This window comes from Dipodomys spectabilis, unplaced genomic scaffold, assembly GCF_019054845.1.
Source record: "Dipodomys spectabilis isolate Male_0828 unplaced genomic scaffold, ASM1905484v1 ptg000002l, whole genome shotgun sequence".
Lineage (NCBI taxonomy): Eukaryota > Metazoa > Chordata > Mammalia > Rodentia > Heteromyidae > Dipodomys > Dipodomys spectabilis.
This window is the reverse complement of record NW_024870679.1, coordinates 54,077,147-54,100,182: the sequence shown is the minus strand read 5'-3', so window position 1 is coordinate 54,100,182 and position 23,036 is coordinate 54,077,147. Positions and strand designations below refer to the sequence as shown.

The 23,036-nt window shown below is 42.1% G+C and overlaps 2 protein-coding genes across 3 annotated transcripts in view; both read left to right on the top strand.

Annotated features, from left to right (window-relative positions):
* Positions 1 to 23,036, top strand: part of Agbl4 (AGBL carboxypeptidase 4) — a 1,043,215-nt gene that overhangs the window by 815,292 nt on the left and 204,887 nt on the right. The gene's annotated exons all lie outside the window — the stretch shown is intronic.
* The window catches only part of Bend5 (BEN domain containing 5), a 50,882-nt gene that overhangs the window by 8,166 nt on the left and 19,680 nt on the right, over positions 1 to 23,036 (top strand). The window contains exons 2-3 of one of the 2 annotated variants that reach the window (XM_042679066.1): positions 7,965 to 8,098; positions 10,053 to 10,437. In XM_042679066.1, coding sequence (XP_042535000.1) covers positions 7,965 to 8,098; positions 10,053 to 10,437 — 519 coding nt within the window. Of the gene's footprint in view, positions 1 to 7,964; positions 8,099 to 9,970; positions 10,438 to 23,036 lie in introns of those variants that run through there. The other variant, XM_042679074.1, reaches the window with a different exon arrangement.

The window sequence follows — 23,036 nt, the reverse complement described above, 5'->3', positions numbered from 1 at the left end:
CCAGTTTAGTTCACACACACACACACACACACACACACACACACACACACACACACACACACACACACACACACACACACACACACACACACACACACACACACACACACACACACACACACACACACACACACACACGAGAGAGCTGTTTACCTAGCAAGTCAGTGAGAAAGCCAGGCCTCAATCTAGTGCCTCCTGATTTCAGCAGACACAGCTGGAAGAATTTGAGAATTTCCAGTGTAGTTCCCATGTTTCACACACACACACACACACACACACACACACACACACAAAACCAAGAGAGAGCTGTTTACCTAGCAAGTCAGTGAGAAAGCCAGGCCTCAATCTAGTGCCTCCTGATTTCTTTCCGCTAGGTCCTGCCACAACAGGGTGCCCTTCGTTCCATTGTCTTAGCTGGATAGAATCCCTGAAACTTGAGAGGTTTTTCTGCCTTGGATTTTATAAAAATAAACACCATAGGGCTGAGAATGCAGTGTGCTTGTCTTTTCTGTGGTGTATCTGTTTTTAATGCAAACATGGGACTTCACAGGATTTTTATTAAGATGAAAAGGTTTAAACTTGCATATAGATATTTGTAAAACAAAGCAAAAACCTTTGTTAAACATTTTACATTTAGCCTTTCAGAATCTAGACTTCATCCTGGCTAACAAACCCACACCAAACTAAGTTTTCTGACACTGGACTATTTTAAATATCTAGCTTGATTATATGTGACATAGAAGTCAAGATAGCCTTTCTCTTCTTTCAACTATGCTTCATTTTTGAAGATAGACCTGGATGAGATTTCCTATTTACTTGCCCATTTCTTCTAAAATACTATTTGCTTTTTACTATGCCCCTTTCCATTTCCGGTTAATAACAAATACCAGGTTCGGCTATATTTTTGAGGGGTAACTTTTCCCAAGTTTTTTACAAGATAGTTCTTTGTGGCTTTATTACTCTACCTGAGGATTAGAGTTTAGTAGCCCTGTAGTGCATTTGTCCAGCATTGACTGGGTTATATAGAGTTTAGCCCAGCTTGAGATTTACCACAGCATTCTCCTAGGCTGCAGGCAAGGTTGTGGGAGAGAGAGACAAGTACTTTGGAAGTTATATCAATATGCTCACCATTTTACATGTGCCTTTTTAGTTCAGTTGAGAAGGTTACAGCAGATTGATGATTTTTTTCCTGTGCCTGTTGGATCATTAGGGGAGAGGAACAGAGCTTTAGTATTAAAACAGACTTGATCTGAAATTCTGGCTCTGCTATTTATGTCTTAGCAAAACCACCTCACTCTTTTAAGTCTCAGTTCCTACTTCAGTAGATGTAATATGGTGATTAAATGTTGTGGTGTTTGTAATTTGGCACAGAGCTTGGCACATCATATGTGTTTGCCTGGGATTTGTTGAAGAGATAAATCAGTTAGCTGATGTCATAGTCATAAAAAGGAGGAGGTGGGCTGATGCTCAAGTTCTTAGTGGTTTTCCTTGTCCTGGAGGCCACAGAATCATAAAATCAGGATAGTGAAGGTGCCCTTTCAGAGACTACACATTTCTTTCTGTGAATATTAAAAGCAATTAACTGGCTTTAAGGTTGGAGCAGTTGTACAGGCAGGTTGACCAGAGAGCTCTTGCTATCCTTCCTAGTCAACTGCCGGTTTACTGTGTGGTTTCCTAGAAGTCAAAGCCAGAAATGTATTCCAAAGGCACATTAAAATGCCACGAGATATATTTTCTGTCTTAGATCATCCACACCACCACTCACCTTCATTAATGTAACTGGCCAAGAGTTATAGCTGCTTGTCACCTTATGTTGAGTCTCACCCTCATACCCCATCCATCTTGCTTGTCACTGCCACATGAATCTTCCTAAAACAGCTCTTTCATCATGTCTCAGTCTGTGTCAGATACCTGTAAGTGGTTCGCTTAACCATGGGACAGAAACCAAACACATCACCCACAAGGGTGATACAGCCTAACCAGCTGCTACAACATGACAAGGAAAGCCCAATGTTTGATACTTTGCATGCACTGTCTCTTTGGAAAACATTTCTTTATTCCCACTTCATTGATAATGAATCTAAGACTCAGGCAGGCTAAATAATTTGCCTAAATTCCCTTCCACAGTAATTTGCAGCAAAAAAAAATTCCAAACCAGGGCCATCTGATTCAAAAACCTGGGCTGTTTTTATTAGATATTAAGCCTCGCTCTCCCAGCCATTTCTTCCACTTTTTGTGAGGACATTGAGTGTTAAGTTATCTTCCATGGATTAGATATAGATGTGAGGCATCTATCTTCCACTTAGGAGCAGCGTGAAGAAGGCTTATAGACCAGATGTTTACTGTATGCGAGTCAGTATCTGTCAGGAAGTCAGATTTTGCATCCTGTTTAGGATTCTTGGCACATTCTGGATTGTTTGGATCCAAAACCCAAGGATCACTTAGCATAGTGCTCAAATCAAAATGGGCTCAGGAAATATTCACTGCCAGCAGAAAAGGATGAGTGACGGGGTTTCCAGAACCCTCATCCAGGAAACATGAGACCAGGGAGGAGACTGGGGAGCACTAGGATAGAGCCAGAAGATGGCTAGCTCTCCAAGGGGTTTTAAGATATTCTTAGTCAATTGTCAAGGCAGCCAGAACCCAGGTCAGGTAGCATATAGTTGGAAGTACTGTCTGCTTCCCTTTCTTGAACTTATTCCTGTGATATCTAAGGTTTGTGCTCAGCCTACCTTTTCAGAGAATATAAACAAGCCTTCAAGTCTTGCTGCCACCTCTTTCTGATATGCCTGGTGATGATTGCAACTTTCTCGAGACTCCTTGAAGGCAGTGTCTTGCAGGAAAGTGGGAGTTTACTGGGTCTGAGATAGAGAATGTGAATGTCTCTATCTAAAGCCTTTATTCACTCATATATTCAGCTATGAATGACTCATCCTGGCTCTACCATGTTCCACGCGTGTGTTGGGAGGAGATGTTGCTTAGCTAAGAGGCAAAGGTCTACATCAAATCCTGCCTCTGTCTCTTTCCTGTTGGGTAACTTTAGGAAGGGGATTCTATTTCTTTGAGATTCTTTTGATCTTTTTTGAAAAAAAAAACATTGGACTAATAATACATGCAGGATTATGAATACTAAGCCTATTATCTCAGGGTTGTTGTGAGGTGTACCTGAAGAGCTTTATAGTGGTATCTTAAGGGTAGCAGACATTCCATGCATAGAATCCTATATTTAAATTGAAGTATTTTTAATACAGTATATAATTCACCATCTTAATCATTTGAAAGTTTTTTACAATTCAGTACTTCTCATTATATTTATAATGTCTGCAACCATCACCACTATCTAGTTCCAAAACACATTCATAATCCAAAGAGAAATCCCTCTAACCCACTAAAAAAGCCACTTCCCCTTCCTCCTTAGCAGTATATACTCTACTTTCCATCTACATGGATTGACCTATTCTGAAGGATACAGCAAATGGAATCATAAATGTATGACTTTTGTACTTGACTTAATACAATATTTTCAAGATTCATCCATGCTGTGGCATGAATTAGTGTAATTTCTTTTTAATGACTGAATATTATACATATATATATTATATATATATATATATATATATATAATAAATATATATATATGCCACACTTGGTTCATTCATGTATAAGTTGATCACCATTGGTGTAATTTCTACCTTTGGCTATTTTACCAGAAACATTCATGTACAGATTTCTCTGTGATAATACGTTTTCACTTTTCTTGAGTTTTCACCTGGGAATTTTTGAGCAATTGCCAAACTATTTTCCACAGTGGCTGCCCCATTTTGCATTCCCACCAGGCGTGTATAAGGATTCTCGTTCCTCCACATTATCTCTAGTCTAGTCCTTGTTGTTTCCTCCTCTCTGTTTTTTTCTAATTGTAGACATCCTGAATATAAAATGGCATCCTATTTAGTTTGTATCCCCATTTCCCTATTAACTGATGATCTTGAGCATCTTTTTGTATGTTTACTTTGGCTAGACCCAATGACATGGCTTCATGTAAGGTAACGCATACTCCTGTGGAAGCTATGTCTAAGGAGATAGTTGTAGTGTAGTAAGATAATATACAATAAAGAAAATATGTACAGTGTGGACAGCAGGAAGGAGGAGAGCATTACTGGTTGATGGAAGAACATGGAACCTGTGTATGACTACCATCATCTGTCATCCAGTCAAGAATGGACTCCTTAGAGTCAAGCTACTCCAAACCAGGCAGCTAGTCAGGTTTCTACCTCCAGATGCAAGCAAGAAATACGTACTGAACTCTGTCATTCACTGTTGTTGTTGTTGCTGTTGTCTGCCCAAGGCTCTGTTGTTTTCAAAGCACATTTACTGAGGTGTCTTGATGCCCACCTGAGATTAGTGTTATATTTTCATTTCTACAGAAGGAGAAAAACAATATGCAAGGAGATAACAGCTGGACAGACTTCTCACAGCTAGCTACAGAGCGGTAGAACTGGATGTGGAATCCAGGTTGTCTGACTCATAGCTCTTTCTACAGTGGGACACTTAACCTCAGTTTGCCTACCTTGGCAGTCAAGGCTACTTGTTCTCTAGCCCCAACCATCTCATCTTTCTTCTTGCCTATATGTAACTCCTCATCTTTTATTAATCAGTGTATTTTCCCAATTTCCCCTTATGTATTCTGTTTTCCCCCACTCTGTGTGGTCCACCTTCTCACTATATTTAAGTGGTTGTCCTCTAATGTGTACCAGCATTTCACGTATCATTCATTCTGGTCAAGTTCTTTACATACACACTGATCATCTTCACAGCATTCTGGTAATGTGAGTAGCAATACTTTAAGGAGTAAAGTATCTTACCTGAGATTGTCCAGCAAGTAGAGAGTCTGAATCAAATGCCCTGTCCTCTCTAAACCTTCCATGGTTCCACTGAAGTAAATGGTTAACTGAAAACCCTGAAGTGATCTCTTTTGCTCCTGAAATCCTCTAGCAGTTACTCCTCCAGATCCAGCTCAGTATTGAACATCTTGGGTTAGTTATCTATTCATGGCTTTTTGTTGTTGTTGTTTTTTTAAATCATGCACCCCAATCTGGGTGTTCATGTGTCTGTGTCTCCAGGTCACAGAATCAACATTGAAGAGTGTAAATTCCTAGTAAATGTTAGGCTGACACATAGGAAAGAAGCTCTGGACCTGGGCTACATAATTATGGTTCTTGTTTCCTATACTGACCTCTGAGACACTGTGTAGTAGTGAGCTCTTCAGGATGGGAGCTCTGTTGTCTCTTCTGATTCTCCTGTGTCTCTGGGTCTAATTGCTGCAGAGGTAAAGGTATAGAACTTCCCATATGGAACTTCATTGTGCCATCTGCCTTTTGAATGAGATCATCTGAGGATATTTTTCCATTCAAATAGTACTTACCTTCTCCCTCGCTCTTTATATTTCACACCAACACAAGCCAAACTGGACAATTTCAGTCCAGCGATGCAAAGCATAACATGCCATTGCTATATTTGCCCTGAAACTTGTCAAACTGAAGATCAACTAAAGAGCTTTGATCTCAAAACACATCAGAAGTCCAAATAGCACTCTTATCATCTGTCTTGGTGTCTCTATCTCTCTCTCACTCTCTCTCTGTCTCTCTCCTTCTTTTCTCTCTCCCTCTCTCTCTTTTTCTCCCCTCTCTCTCCCTCCCTCCCTCCCTCTCTCTCTCTCTCTCCATTTTTCTTTCCTCCTTTCATCCCTCTCCATCCTTCTTCTTCTCCCTCTTTCTCCACATATGTGTACATACCTTATCCTAGGATAAATCGATCTAAAGTACTTTTTTAGACCTTTACAATTTAGCAGCTTTTTAATATTAGGGTCAACAGTGGTTTGTAGGAGTGAAGCTATTACTCTTTTAGAAATACCCAAGTCTCCACTGTTGTTCGTGCCTAACTCATCAGATGTCTTTTACAGGCATAAAGAGAACAAGAACAAATCATTTTTGTGGAAACAGAATCCAAGGAGTTTGCCTCTGGTCAATGGGAAGGGCCTTTTCATCAGTGAGGGGTTGATAATTCAGACCTCTTCTTTTCTTCTGGGCATTTCTTTTATACTCCATACCCTGCCTAAGTTACTCCAATTTTAAATTAAATCTTTATTTACCTTATACTTTGGGAAACAGATGGTTCAGGACTATTGATAATACCACGCATGTGCCATTCATGGAGTGCCCAGTGTGCTGGGCATAGTTTGGCGAATCGTATGATTTAATGCTCCCATCCTCAGAACTTTTGCTACAGAGGAGAATCTTGGGCACTGCAAGATTAGAGACTTGTTCCCTTCAGCTCTCCCTGTTATGGAAGAGCCCAGGGTCATACTCTGGCCTTTTTGATACCAGAGTCTATATCAGAGTCTCCCCCTTTGAATAGCCAGAAAGACAGCATTTAGTACATTCATTCATAAGCCTTCTTTTTTCAGCTTTACTAGCAAGTTGTGGCCTAGAAGAGATATAAGAGCAAGTTTAACATGAGTTTGCATGCATGCACATGTACCTGCACAGACATAAACAAACACATACGCTCATATACTCACACATAAGAAAGATGCTTGGGAGCTGGATGCCAGTGGCTCATACCTGTAACCCTAACTCAGGAGGCTGAGATCTGAGGATCACGGTTCAAAGCCAGCCCAGGCAGGAAAGTCCGTGAAACTCTTATCTCCAATAAACCACAAGGAAAACCGGAAGTGGTGCTGTAGCTCAAGTGGTAGAGCTGAAGAGCTGAGGGACAATGCCCAGGCCCAGAGTTCAAGCCCCATGACCAACAGACAAAAAAAAAAATGCTTAGAGACTGGGTTTAATCAGTTTGGGCTACATGCCACACCACACATTGGCCAACATGTTAGAAAATGCATGGAAAATATATGGTGGGAATCTACATATAAGAAACAGATATATAAGGAATAGGAATTCCCAAAGTCTCATTTCAATCTCAGAACACAAACTATATTACCATGAGGGGCCAGATCCAGAGTGGGTTCACATTTCTCTCTCTGGAGACTTCTCATTTGAACTTTTGCTTTTGATATATCTAGTGAGACATCTGGGAAGTGCATTTTTAAGTCTTTGCAGAAGCAAAATAAAATCCTTAAATTCTCTGAGGTTGAGTTTGAACAATGAGAAAGTAAGGAGAAATAATATCCCCTTGTGTTTGTATAGCACTTCACAGTTTTAGCACACTTTAGTATATGTTGTGAGCACACAGAAGCAGTGGGCCATGTGCCAGAGGCCTGTTTTCTACTCCTGGCTCTTCCTCAAATTCATGCCTTGCCCCTCTCCTCCTCTAGATTTAAATTTCCTCATCTGTGAAATGAGAGAGTTGGATCAGTCTCTCACCGAAGTCCACCCAACTTTGTCATCAACTTCTTGATACTATCAAGAAGACAATAAACATTACTCATTAGTCTGCCTGTAGCTGCCTTTCCTCAGTCTGTCTTTCATCCAGCTGTTAGAGAGTTCCATGCCCTTCCAGAACCCTTTCCTTGTACCTGCTGGTACCTTAACTGCCAGAAACCTACTGTGTTTTCCTGGTTGGCTTAGCGAATGTCTTTGTTATTGAAGGATTCATGTGCCAGTTAACTTCGGACTACATGGTAAGTCTAGGGGCCACTGAAGTTCCAAGATTCTGGAAATCCATAAGAGGCTCCCCTTTAAAACAGATTTGAGAAAGCCCTAAGCAGATTGATTGGATGCTATCTCAACTCTTCATGTAGCTATGCTTTTGGCACACATCCTTGATCTTAGATACAGACCTGTGCTGTGGCTTTTGGGATCCCTGCATATAGGACAGTACAGGCCTTGAATTTATTTGCATTTCCTTCTTAACTGGTCTGGCCTCAGTCATTTTCTAGAACTTAGGTTTGGGGCTTACTGAGCATTTTGATCCATAAACAACTTTTGTTCTCTTGATATGCATTTTAGAAGACAAATCTGACCTTGAAAACAGTGTGATGCAGAAGAAAATAAAAATTCCAAAACTTTCTCTCAGTCACATAGAAGAAGATGGGGAGGTTAAAGATTACGGGGAAGAAGACTTACAGCTTAGACACATCAAGGTAACAAAAATCTTTGCTTTTCTTGGATGTATGTGAGAGATTTTTCATATTTCTCATAGCTGAATAATTCCAACCTGCCCCCCTTTCATACGTAAATGTCCGCTGGTGTCAGTGGCCATGATTTTTTTTTCCAGGGTGGAGGAGGGTTGGGACAGCAAGCATGTAATTGCCTTGCTGGCACACTTTTCCAGGAAGCCCTCATTTATGTTGTGCCACCAAGCACAGTCCTGTTTGCAGTCTATGCTGGGCATTTATAATAGTGTGCATGTCACTAGCTCACAGCTCTGGAGAGGTCACTGCTGAGTTCCATGAATGATGGTTCAGCAGCTGTTGATCTTGGAAAGCTGTTTAGAGCCAGTCACCATCAGATTGTCCCAAGTTGCAAGAGTAAACTCATTAGGAAGAGATATAAACAAGGTACACAGAGAGCATTTGTGGAACCCTGGGTTAGATGGAAATTTTTAAATGAGGTTGTGTTTCCTTGCTGTCTGCCCCATTTGGTCTCTTCCACCCCTTACTTTGAGAATCTGCTGGAAATATTGTTCAGTGTGTTAGCGTGTGTGTGTGTGTGTGTGTGTGTGTGTGTGTGTGTGTGTGTGTGTGTGTGCGTGTGCAATGGATATCCCAGAGGAAGGAAAAAAATGAAGAAAAAGATGGATGACTTCTACCTTGACTCTGATCTGATTTGAGACACAGGTCAAAGATATTTAGAAGGCATAGGCCAGAAGATACATTTGAACTTAATATACAGCATTTGTTGCATTCCTGCCTAGGACCTGGTCCAGTACTAGCCCTTAGAGTCATGGAAATTAGCCAGATGTTCTTGTGCCCAGCATTCTTGTAATATAGTGATAGAGACGGATTTCTTGGAGATTATTACAGTGGAGTTGATAAATCCAGCTACACTAGAAGACTAACGCAGCAGATAGAACAACATAGGAGTTTGTTACCTTACTTAATCTTAGAATTCTGTTTTGCTTTGTTTTCCTTTAAAGTCCCACAGTTTAGTTAAGCAGTCAAATTAGGCTTAACTTGACATAGTTAATGTACAGAATCTTGTGTCCACCTTTCATTAGTACCCTCAGCTGAGCTCCTATCCCTCCAGACCTGGGTGAAAAATTTAGTTTCCTGGAACTCACACTGCCTTTAATGGAAGCTTTGTCTACTTGAGATGGAATTTCCTCAGACCCTCAAAGCCCTAATCCTGTGTTAATTCTCTTCTAAATAAATTTTCTTTCTATGTATGTTTTGCTGACTGAGAGGCTGGGGTTAGGAGCCATGTGCTAGGTGTTTGCTTCCAGTTTCTGGTCTGTCTGGAATGCAACTCTCCCCATGCTCCCAAATATAGTCCTTCCCCTCCCTGGTCTCAGTTTCCTCACCTGTAAAAGAACCTTTCAAACTGAAAATGCCTTCCAGTAGCATTCTTTGAAGTTTCCAATTGAATAAACATTCATCAAGCTCCTGCTAAGTGCCAGTTCTGAGTGAGAAGGGAGTGGAGAATGAGAGAAAATAAGACACATTTACTGCATTGGAGTAGAGTAGATTAGGATTTTTAACATTCCACCTAAAACATTCTATAAAAAGTTACATGTTGGAACACCTTTTAAAAAATATGTTTGAAATACTTACAGTGCGACCCACCCCCATTTCCATCCATGGCTTGGGCTGGCCTAGTTTCTTCCATATTTTCAACAAATACATATTGGGACCTTCCCCTGCCCTCCCCCCCCATATAATTAAAGGGGCTGTCCAGGCATTTTGGGGGTGGGGGCTGAGGAAATTGGAAGGGTGGGTCATTGTCCAAAGGGGCTTTTGCTAAGTGTCTGTGCAGGTTTCTCCAAGCACTCATGTTCTGTGGTTCTGTGATTCTAGGATTGTCTGGGGAAGTATTGAGCTGCAGACCAAGAAAGTCCCAGCTGCCCTTGCCTGAACTGATTCTCGTTGTCCTACACAGAGACCTGAAGGGCGGAAGCCGAGCGACGTGGCGCACAAGAGCATCGAGGCAGTGGTGGCCCGGCTAGAGAAGCAGAACGGCTTGAGCCTAGGCCACAACAGTTGTCCCGAAGAGGTCTTCGTGGAGGCCTCACCAGGCACCGAGGACATGGACAGTCTGGAGGACGCTGTGGTGCCCCGGGCTCTGTATGAGGAGCTGTTACGCAACTACCAGCAGCAGCAGGAAGAGATGAGACACCTCCAGCAGGAGCTGGAGCGGACTCGGAGGCAGCTGGTGCAACAGGCCAAGAAGCTCAAGGAATACGGGGCACTGGTGTCTGAGATGAAGGAGCTCCGCGACCTCAACCGGAGGCTCCAGGATGTGCTGCTCCTGCGACTTGGCAGCGGTGAGTGCCCCAAGCAGGCCATCAGCCATCCTACTGGTAGCGAGGCTCCATGGAGCTCCCCTTCTGAGAGGGGTGGGGAAGAGGCTGGCAAGAGGTGCCCTGGAGTCCAGGGAAAGGTGGAGATGTACCCCCACAGAAGAGCTGCTGTCCTCTTTCAGGGAATCTGACAGGAGCTCATGAATGACACACAGGGCACATTGCAGTGGGCACCTTGGGAAATAGGACCCAGAGACCAGATATTTATTTCTGCTCATCTTTGCATTCATTCAGCAAGGGACAATACCTGGGGAGTTTAGAGTTCCTCTCCAAAGAGATCTCAGGTCAGTAAAGAGAACTGGACATAATCCTGAAAATGTGAATTACTGTAGGCCAGAAAATGAGAAATACCACAGCAAAGATGCCTTTAAAATGATTGATTGAGAGGACCGAGTGTAGACAGCCCTATGTGCAGAAAGCAAACCTTGGGAAGGATCAGGGCTGTGAAAGCTGGGCAGTTTTCCGCTTTCAAAGCAGAGGGCAAGTGCAGCATTGAGAGTATGGAGAGACACCTGGAGCATGCTGAGGACATTGCAGATGATGGAAGGCCTTGAAAACTACCAGCCTGGGAAGCTGGGACCCAGCAGAAGGAAAGACATGGGAAGTATTCAGAAAGCTTTCAGGGAACTAGGATTGAGGCTCAAGTGGTAAAGCACTGACATAGCAAGCATGAGACCCTTAGACCCTGAGTCCAGTCCCTAGTGCTGCCCCTCTCCCCTCCAAGATTTCAGATGCAGAGGGAGGGGTGCTGTAACTCAATGGAAGAATGCTCACCTGACATATGTGAAGCAAGCTTCACTCAGGACTGCAAAGGTAAGTTAGTAAGTAGATAACGAAATAAATACAAGTAAACAAATAAGTAAATGGAAGCTTGTAAGCTAGAAGGCACGTCACTCAGGAAGACTACAGTCAAGACAGATAAAAATTCCCTTAGTTTGTTCATAGAAGAATTTTTAAAGTTTTTACACGCTTCTCAGCCTGATTTTTAACTAACTAGGCTTTTAGGTTTTCTCATCCAAAGTAGTTTAGAAATGGGAGTGAGAGGAAATCTGAAAGACAAAACAGCCTTGAAAACAGGATGCAAAGTCAGAAAAGCTCCTGAAGAACATAATTACCATGTCTTGTGAAAGGCAGACCCCAGCCAGAACTGAGGAAATCACTTCCCACAAGTTCACAGCCTTTGTGGCTTTCAGGACAATAATTAACCCTGCATCAGAGAGTTTTACTTGAAAATTAGAATAATCTGAACTAGAACACAGGTTCTTTCTCCAATAGACTATTTCTTTTAAGAGAATGGGGGGATTGTGGTTCTAGGACTACGTGGGCAGAAAGACCCACAAGATTCTAGAAGAGGGAAGCTGGAAGCAGTGGCATGCACCTATGATCCTGGGCAACTATAAGAACCATAAAAGTAGAACAGTCCAGGGATATACTGTGATCCTTGTCCTAAAAATAATGAGCTGGAATCACAAATGGAATACTACTCAACAACAGAATGCGAACCTAGCTACTACAAGTCCCTATGTGCAAATTCCAGTACTGTTAATATAGATAATATATTTAATCTGTTAATACAGATCATGTATTTATGTGCAAAGCTCTCTTCCTCTTAGATAATAATTCTGCTTTTTACATTTGCAAGAGCGGTTTGTTTCTTTTTAAAGTGTGTTTCTTAGGTAGTGTCTTAATAGATCTCAAGGAGTCAGCAGAGAGGCCTTTTCTGGCCCATGTTGTGGAGAGGGGGCACTAGAGTGAGGCTTATCAGAGTCACTGCAGAAGTGAGGCAGACATCCATGCATCTTACACATCACCTGGTTCATGGCCTGGTAATTTTCCCACTCCTCAACCTTGCCTTCCAAGTTTGTCTTGTCTGTCTAGGTTCACAGGGACACTAAAGTTTACATGTGCTTTGTAACTTCAAAAGTTATTGAAGTTCTCTATTGAGATAAAACTTCAAAGAGAAACCATGACTAAAAAAATTTTAAAGCTAGGTTGGTGTTAGAGTGAGGGTGAAGAATAGGGAGAGAACAGAAATTTTCAGGGAGAGAAAAAAAATGTTCTCAATCTTCAAATGACTAATTTTTATTTTCACTGTACTGAGCATATTGTACCTTTTGAAAATCTCCTTGGCGAGAGGAGCACACTCCCCATAGAACCTCTCTATACCATCACTTCAGAGCTACCTGCTTTGCATGTTAAGAGCTGAGAGGAAACTCCAGAAACCACTCCTGTTCTTAGAACATAAGACACTGCATTTTGTATCAGTGTACCCCTCTTTTCATCTTGATACACTTAAGACAAACTTGGTCCTAGCCATAGGACAAAGGCATATATCCTTGACTTTTCTAGGCTTTTCAAGCTCACGCGCCTCAAAAGCCATTGTGGGGCCAGTAGCTAGCTCTTCTCTCATCTGTGTCACTGTTGTCTTCACAGTATGATGGATCCAAGCCACAGCCACATATGGAGCTCCCACCAGGTTGCAGAGGCTTGTGCTCTCCAGGCAGTAGGCATCCTGGAAGTCATATGCTTATTGTCCCTGACCTGTGACACCCTAAAGCCTATAAATTTAAATCATATTAATTGGGGAATGGAAATGTGTTAAGTTCTAAGACAAACCCACAAGAGTCTTCGTGGTAAAAGTGTATAAGAGGAGGTTGTGTATTTTAATGGAAAGAGTGACCTTTGAAACCAAGCAGTCCTGGATTAAAATCCCAGTTCCCCTACTCTGATTCTATGACTTTGGAAGTCTTTATTTCTTCCTTCCCCTTCCCTCTGTTCTGTCACAGATACTTACTAGTCTCCTCCTGTGGACCAGGCATTTTGCCCAGTGCTGAGAGTTCAATAGATTTGGAAAATATCCTTTGCCCTTTGCCCTTGAAGAGCTCAGAGACTGGCGGAAACAACCAAAGACAGCATAATGCATAAATAAATGCCACATAGGACAAAAACATAGAAAATTATAGGAAGGATAGAGGACAGAGGAAGGATACCTACCATGTCTGGGCATCAGCGAGGTAAAGGTTCCTAAAGGAAAAGGCCTAAAGCCAGAAGGAGTAAGCATGGGAGGAGGAGAAGCAGCCCAGGCAGCCAGCCTACCCTGATCCTTGGTGCTCTCATCTATACAGTGTCCCCTTTATAGCTTTATAGCACACAGCTTAGTGGTGCCTAGCTCTGTTGGTGCTCAATTACTGCTAGATAAGCAAAGGCAATGTCTAGTTCAGCTAATTCCCTCAACCAATAAATGTCCCTGGGTAGTTAACTAACATCTCTGCCCCTCAGTATCTTCTTTAATTATAGAAGATTAAAGGAGGTGTGTGTGTGTGTGTGTGTGTGTGTGTGTGTGTGTGTGTGTGTGTGTTTATTGCTTCTCTCAACAAACATTTTTTACATACTTTCTAAGCCCAGAAATTTAGGGCAATAGAAAATATAAAATAAAGGCATTAGAAACAGACAAAAGGTAGAAATGGGGTAAAGAAATATGTGATTAAAATACAAGGTAGCCATGTTCCAGTGGCTTACACTTATAATCCTGTCTACTCAGGAGTCTGAGATCTGAGGATCTTGGTTTGAAGCCAGCCCAGGCAGACAAATCCAAGGGACTGTTATCTCCAATTAACTGAAAGTGTGAGTGTGGCTTGAGTGGTAGAGTGCCAGCCTTGAGCAAATAAGCTATGGAGAATGTGAGGCCCTGGGTTTAAAACCCCCAAGTACTGGCATAAAAATAAAACAACAACAACAAAAAAGAAGCAGGATACAAAATTATAAGAAAAGGACTAGCATTTCCAGATGGTGCTGTCTGCTAGGGAGTCTGGGACAACCTACTAGGATAATAGCTTCTGATCCACAGACACCACTAAGAAAAAGGTCAAAAAAAAAAAAACAGCCAAAAAGTAAGAGACCCTGTCCAACTCCTGACTCTACATGCCCTTCATGGTGCCCCATCTAGCGTGGGTTCGATTTGATGACTTGCCCCTCCTTCTGCCTGGCTTGACCATTCTGCTAAGAGGCCTCACCTACCCTTTTACCAAGGGGCCAAACTCTAGGTCCTTTGTTCAACTTGGGTTCTAGATCATTCACAAGTAGATTCAGAAACCATATCAGGATATGCTCGGTTGTTAAAAAGAACTCTAGCATTGAAGAATCTTTGCTGACTTGAGATAGTGGACTCCTTCCTATATGTGATAGGATGGGGCTGGAAGAAAAGCCCAGAAACACAGAGAGCAGCACCCCCAGCTCCCAAGAGTTGAAATGGATACACAGAAGAAGGGGAGTGTGGAAGAGTCTTCTCTGGATGGCTTATATCTTCATATGTGCATTTACTCATCCTTGTGACAAAAGTTATCTCTTTAATATTATAAAACATATTTATCAGGAAAGATTTCCTACAACATGAAGTCCCAGAGCTATGAAAGAACCTAGAGAGGACCATGTCTTTTCCTTCATTCTGCTAGTGAAAAGACAAGCCCAGAAAGTATCACCAGTTCTTTCCAGAGGCTCCTTCAACCCACTGCGCTTTTCTCAGAACCTCTACACCACCTGGTCATTTTTAAATTAACCCTTAGGCTTTTCACCAATGAAGGGGTGAATCCACAGCCCTTCAAAAACTCCTATCTTTGTAAGACAGAAGCTTCCTTTCTGATGATCTCAGCTGGAAACAGTCCTTTATGGTGGGACAGAAACAAGCTTAGGACTTGGGACAGTATCAAAATCCAATGGAGAAGCATAAGTAGAATTTAGCCTTATGACCAGTATAGTAGTATAAATGTTCAATAAATACTTGTCCTCTTTCTTTTTTTCCTTTTCTTGTCCACCTTTCCCAAAGAAGCAAATGCCATCTGGGTACCAGTGGCACATGCCTATCATTTTAGCTATTCAGGAGGCTGAGATCTGAGGGTCACAGTTCAAAGCCAGCCAAGAGAAGAAAGACTGTGAGATTGTTATCTCCAATTAATCACCAAAACTAGAAGTGGATCTGTGGCTCAATTGGTAGAGCAGCAGCCTTGAGTGGAAAAAAGTTAAGGGATAGTGCCCAGACCCTGAGTTCAAGCCCCAGTAATGGCAAAATGGGGGAAGGGCAAATGACAGGGATGCTGAAAGCATGATCATATTCAGATTTACAATTGAAGACTTATTTTTATATTTGTATTTTCCTTCATTCTCTGAGATTATGTTTTGTGTCAAGATGGGGTTAGATACTAGAAATGTAGAAATAAGTAAGAAAGAATCCTCAAAAAATAAAAATATTCACAAGCTAGTGGATTAAAGTATTTTAAACTAGGAGGGTAGGGGAGGTAAGGCAACTGTGAATAATACAGGGTCTTACTGTCGCCTCAGCCACCACATTCCCTGTGCATAGCAAGCAAAGACCAAAGCTTAGGAATCATGCTCATCTTTGTTTGTTGTTGCCGAAAACCAAATACACTTTAGCTAGTGTCATTCATTTTGCTGAGAGTCAGGTAACATAACTTCAAGTAAAGCTCTAAGAAGCTCTGTGAGGATTGGAGAGGAGTAGGCATAATCCTTGCATTGAGGATGCACACAGGTCTAATGGAGGCATAAGCCTGGACACAGCTTGACACCAGGCAGAATAAAATCAGCACTGTAATTTCCGAAAGGGGGCAGGTGATTATAGATGTTGTGTGTACTTTGTCAAGGAATGTAGAAAGAAATGATGGATTCTGACCAGAAAAGGCATAGATAATAAGAATAATAACAGTAATTTGCATGTGCTTGGTATTTGATAGGATGCAAAGCACCTTGACATTTTTATCTCATTGGACTATTCCAGCAGCCTCATTGCAAGGCCAGGTAGGGATTATTATCTCCATTTGAGAGAAGATAGTGTGAAAAAAAGAGATAATGTCCCTGTTGGCTAGATCATAAGCTGTTTGAAATGTTTGAGGGAGAAAGCCGTTGTGGCCTGCATATCTGTCCTGGCTCTTCAGAGCTGAATTGTTAACACCCCTGTAACCCTTACTTATGCCTTGTGTTCTGTCCAAGGTCTGTTAAAATACCAGCTTTGATCTTTTAAAATCCTTTGTGGTCCATGCTGGCTTCTTTAAACCCAGGTCTCTGCTGGCGCCTTCGAAAAGGCAGCTAATGTCAGCCAAATGCTGCCTGTTGATTTCTCTCTGTACTGGAATCAATCTGGTCTTTGGCAATAAATATTATTTGAGTTTGAATCTCAACTCTATTCATTCATTACCTGTGTACTTTTAACCAAATGATTTATCTATTCTGAGTGTTTTCTCTTCTGTAAACTGGGTATCTTTAAAGCTCACCACATTAGGCAGGAGAGTCTGCATGGACCCAGAGGTTAAAATACTGGGATTTTGAACTTTGGCTTTTCCATGTTCTAATTTAGTTACCTTAGGCAGCTGTCTTTGCTTTCAATGTCTTAGTTTTCCTCTGTAAGCAGAGTCAATGATGGTACTAACTGTTATAGTTCTACCATTCTGAAGAGGATTAAATCAGCAAATGCAGTAAACATGGGTGCCTAGTGGCTGGCCCATCTGTTCAGTAGGTCCCATAGTGCCACGTAGAGTCATTTGAGGATGTATCTGTAATGCTTGCCGTATATACGTGTGATTGGCTCATCTTAATCTTTGCTTAATCCCTAAAGACTCCTGGAAATTTCCTACTTTATCTTGTAAGTCCTCAGAAATCATATGAGAGTAGTCTAGTTTACAATTGTGTCTGCTCTGTGGTTTTTAGAGTTCTCCATCTTTCCTGTCTCAATTTTCTACCTTTGCATCTCCAGTTCTTTTTAAAAAATATTTTTATTATCTTTAGATGTACAAAGGAGTAGCCATTGCAACAAAACAATTTATAAATGCAATGTGTCTTGATCAATGTCACCCCTTTCAACACCCTTCCCAACCCACTTCTTTCCCTCACTTTTCTTAATTCTCTAGGATATTGAATTTTCTTTTGCCAGTTAACAAAGCAGCTTTTGTATATAATGCACCTTGATCTGTGTCATCCCTTCAACATTTATATCTATGTCCTATCTCTTCCCTTATTTTTCTGAATTTTGCAGTACATGAAATTACTTCTTGACTTCATTCTCCCCCCTTTCCCTGCTTCATTCATCACACCATCTCCCCTTATCACCAAACCCCCTTGCAACTACCCATTTCCTGGTACTTATTTTGTTGGGCTTTGACTTAGTCTTTCTAAAGAATTATACTATTTGAGGGCTGGGAAGGTGGCTCAGTGGTAGAGCGCTTGCCTTGCATGCATGAGGCCCTGGGTTCAATTCCTCAGCACCATATAAGCAAAAAGAAAAAAGCCAGAAGTGGCACTGTGGCTCAAGTGGTAGAGCGCTAGCCTTGAGCTGAAGAGCTGAGGGACAGCACCCAGGTACCTGATCCCCCCCCCCCAAAAAAAAGAATTATACTATTTGAGCCACTTTCATTTCTTGATAATTCCTTTTGACCCTATCTATTCATATCAGGCATCACCAGTTATAGCTCAATTTCTTCTTTGCCTCCTTCTGAGGTCTGTTTATCTTAAAGTGTTTTGCCATTTCTTTTCAGCCTTCAGTTCATTCTCATCAATGAGCAGGAACACTTAAAGAATTGGGCTCTCAGAAATGGCTGAGGAGGATTGGCAGGAGACATCAACCAGTAAGGTGTTCATATCCCCAGTGTAGAGATAAGGCCCAGAGATCTCAGTTTGCCTTTTTAATACAGTTAGATAGAGCAATTCCAAAACCTACTGGGTCCTATATCCTCTACACTTGAATGCCAAGAAGAGATTGAGTAGTGAGAAAGATACTGATCTTTATCTGAAAGATACTGATCATCTTCTGCTTTGAAGGACTGTCACGCACAGTTTGCCAAATTAGAATTAGTCACAGTTCATACCAGATTATTTTTAAAGTCACTTTCAGAGTTCCAAATATTTTAGGATCCTCCTTTGCCTTTTTCTCTAGAGTCTTATTTTCCTGGGGACATTGAAGATGCAGATGAGGCACGTCTCTGTTAAACTATTAAAATAGCTAGAACATCCAAAGGAATTTCTGGGATTTGCCATCTATATTACCTTATTACAGGGTTGTTTTCTGCTGGATTTGACAGGAAATGCAAGTGGGAAAGGGTTCATCATAGGCAACTGGCTGGCCTGTTTAAATATCTGCCTAGGGCCAGACACTAAGAACTTTTGATACGTGAAATCATCTCAGTAGTAGATAGGCTCATCAGTTGAGGAAACAGGCTCAAAGAGATTAGGTAACTTGCCTGAGGCTGCACACCCAGGAAATGGTACAAACGGGCTTCAGGCCAAGGCCTGTCTTGCTTTTCTCTGGTTCAGGGAGCATTTTGCAACATTGTCCCCTCCTCTGCCTGCCTCACCATTAGATTTCCTCCATATATCACAATGGGTTATGGGCTGTAAGACCCTTGATCTGTCAGATGGATGTTTTTTGCTTAATTGAAACATCCACTATTTCTTCATAGTTTCTTCCTTTCCAGGCTGAATGACCTCACGATACCAACCAGAAAATTCTTCGAGTTTTCATAGAAATTATTTCTAATGAAAACCCAATCTAACCTTTAACTCTCATTGTAGGTTGGGAAAGTGAAGCTTAGAGAGGGGAAAGTACATGTCTGTGCCTGTGCCATATATAATCTGAATATGATCATCATAAATCAGTGGCAGTTGATGTTCTGTTAACATGGATGAATAGAATTGTTCTAGTCACCAGGATTGAGCAAGGGCCCCAGTGGCTGGCCACACCCTCCTTGCTGAATCAGGGAACTATTTGAGTTTGGGAGGAGGTCATTCTCAAGACAGAGTTTATTCACTTAGCCCTGCCTTCTGCTCAGGAAAAGAAGACCCCTATAACTTCCCTGCCAACCGATCACCTGACATCCTGTAAAATCCCTTGGAGATGAGAGCTTACTGCCTGCCTTCCAGCATTCCCATCCCCTTAGAGTACAGATCTGACCATAGGGGAATGTTCTTCTGTCCCAGTCCCTTTGCTGGGCAAAAAGGGTGACATAGATAAGAACCTGTCATAGTCTTAGAAAAACAGAAATCTTATCAACAACTGGCCTGCACTATGAGTCTTACTTTGCCCCGATCCCATCATTTTGGGAGAAAATAAAGAAGAGAACCCCATAGCTGGAGTGAGGGTGCTGGAGATGACTGAACAAGACCACAAATTCAGGAATTGAGTTGTATTTATACTATTAATGAGGATGAAAATGCTATCTCTGACAATAGGAGTCTGGGCAAAGATTAAGCGTTTTGTAAGAGATGCTGGCTTATTCAGGGAACTGGACATAGTTTGGCTGAACTGCACAGTGAAGGAGTGCTGAGAGAGAGGTGAGGCTACAGAGGTAAACAGGAGCAGGTGGTTCACAGGGCCCTGTACACAGCTCCCCGCCCCGCGCACACACACATACACATTGGAATAACCTGGGGTATAGTCCCCAGTCCCAAATTTCTATTTCCCTCTGGCCTAGTCAAATCGATCCACAACCACTGAGCCAAGATGAATTCCCTATGGTCCCTACGGGAAGGTCCATGGCCTCAAGGAAACACCAGCCAAAGGCCAAGAGCCTGAACTACTTTGTTGAGGAGGCATCAGTCACATGGCTGAATTCTGGTGATCCTTGGATATTCTGACCTCTGGTGCTCACTGTTGCCCATACAGCCTTTTAGGAAGCTGAGGGCAATCCTTGTACCACCAGCGCCACTTCCTCCCATTACAGCCTGCAACCCAGCTGTTTCTGGCCTATGAACAGAGGCAATTTCACATGCATTGAATACATTGCTTCTCTAGCAGGGCAAACCCATCCTGTCCTGTGCACACCTTGCCTTTGGATGCTGCCAGGGCATCCGCCGGTGAAGAACCAACCCAGACATGCCTGGCCAGCCACTGGCCAGGGAATGGGCTCAAAGCTCCCGAGGTGAGATGAGTTTTGATGAGATCTCCACACCCCCACCCCCTTCTCCACTGTGGAGTTCCTCACAGACCCTCTAGGAAGGTCAGGGTCCCACAGAGTAAATCTTAGGTAAAAGGCTCATGACAGCTCTGCAAAGCACAGTTAGCTGAGGTGGGGCAAGATGTGGGAGGAAGAAATCTTTGCTGAGTACTTGTCACTGTGTGACTTTTGGCAAAATGCCTTCACTGAGCCTCTACAGAGATAATGAGACCAATTTTGCTGGACTGCTTTGTGGATTAACTTCTCTCACTCACTTATTTAATGAGCATCTAAGATGTGCTGGGACATTGTTCTAGATGCTGAGGACACAGCAGTGAACAAGAGTGGCCATTTGTCTTCTCTTTGGTACTCATGTACTAATCAGAGACATATTAAGCGAATGTGAAAAATGGAGCAGAAAACACTAAAGAGATAAAAAAAAGGAAGAAACAAAGAGAGACTTTTAAGATATTTAACAAAGAAGATATTCAGCAGGTGTTAGTCACTTGACCTTTTAAATATATCGTAGAAACAGACATTTACAAATCCTCAAAGTAGGGAGAAAATTGACATCCTCCTCCCAGATGATGGATCTAGGTCTGCTTCTACCATCCCTTCTGCAGCTCTCTGAAGTCCATTCCTGCTCAGCTGCTCTGGGTCAGAACCCCTGAGGAAGTAGTCCTACTATGGAGGCTACCAAGTTAGAATAACTTCTGTTTCTGTTCAACTTTTATTCATAGAAAGCACTGGGATGAGGACCTAAAGCTGCCACTCACAGCCCCAAGTTCACTCACTTATTAGAGCTCCATTAAGAGCTCAGCCTTCTGTGCCTTCCAGCATGGATTTCTCTCCCTCTCTTCCTCCCTTCCTTTTTCCCTTCCTTCCTCTCTCTCTGTCTCTCTGTCTCTGTCTCTGTCTGTCTGTCTTTCTGTCTCTGTCTGTCTCTGTCTCTGTCTCTGTCTCTCTCTCTCTCTGTCTTCCTGTGAAGATTGTCACACTGTTCACATTGTGGCTAGTCAGGGGCCCTGTGATTCCTACCATTTGCTTCTCTGTATGAAGATAACTACCCCACCCACACTAGGACCTCACACCCAACAGGCCCTGGCCTATCCTCTGGCTCAAGCACAGATTTGTGACCATGCTTCTGTAGCCTTCTTGATCTCCAGTATAGTAACCTCTTTGCTTCTGTTCCAAAGTCTTCATCCTGATCCTTGGAGTAATGACAATCTGTCAGCTGTATCTTCCTGCTGCTGGGCTTTGAATCATTTGAGACCACCTAGCCCAGGACTGGCACTTAGTAGGTAAATAGTAGATTCTCACTGAAGGAATAAGACCAAATATGACACTGCCCTCATCAGAGCTAAGTTGGATATACATAGCTACAATAGCCCCTGGAAGTTGTCTAGGAATTCCATGAGGTATGGTAAGGTCTACGAGGTAGATCTCCCTACTTCAATCCACCTCTCCTAATCTAGGTTATTTCCTCATTTCTTTCTAGGGCCCTGTATCACCTTCATTGTTACTTTACTGTTTCTATGTTCAGGTTCTTTTCAACAAAGCAGAATTATCTTTATTCTGCTAAATCTAAAATGCCACTATGCCACAGTAGGTGTTCTGTCTACACTTAAGGATTTTTATTTGATTCACATTGCATTTATGAAGAAACTAGAATTATATCTATCATAGAAAACCTCTAGGAACTTTACAGAGAAGGATTCAATCCTTTTTAATGACCTATCATAGCCAGGTGCCAGTGGCTCACACTTGCAATCAGGAAGCTAAGATCTGAGCCAGTCTAAACAGGAAAGTCTGTGAGGCTCTTATCTCCAAGTAGCAAATAAAAAGCCAGAATTAGAGCTGTGGTTAAAGTGGTAGAGTGCCAGTTTTGAATGGAAAAAACTAAGGGACAGTGCCCAGACCCTGAAGTCAAGCCATAGTACTGACATACACATGCGTGCGCGCACACACACAAACACACAGACACACAGACACACACAATCCAGTAGGCACTGATGGCTCATATCTGTCATCCTATGAGATCCTGAAGACTGAAGTTCAAAGCCAGCCTGAGCAGAAAAGTCTCAGAGATTCTGTCTTCAAAATAACCAGAAAAATGCCAGAGTGATCATGTGGTTCAAGTGGTAGAGCCCTAGCCAAGAAAGCAAAGCCAAGCAAGCAAAGTCAAGCAAGCATGAGGCCAAAGAAAAGAAAAAAGAAAAGAGAAAGGAAAGGAAAGGAAGAAAGGAGGGACAGAGGGAGGGAGGAAGGAAGGAAGGAAGGAAGGACTTTACATACGCACACACACACACACACACACACACACACATATACTTTACTTTCAAAAGAAATCAGATGTATTAATATCCAAAAATATTTATGCTTTGAAGAGTGATTTCTAAACCTCATGAAAGTCACAGAAATAGTAACATTTTGGAAAGCCTTTCAGAAAGAACTATATTAATCAATTTAATATAAAACAAGATTGGAGAATATTATAACTTTATCTCTTTGTTTTGTCAACCAACATAAAGCATCTGACTCCATGCCATGATGCCCATTTTATAGGAGAAGTCACTAGAACTTACAGGGGTAAAAGATCTAACAGAACCAAGATTTATGTTTTTCTCCCAC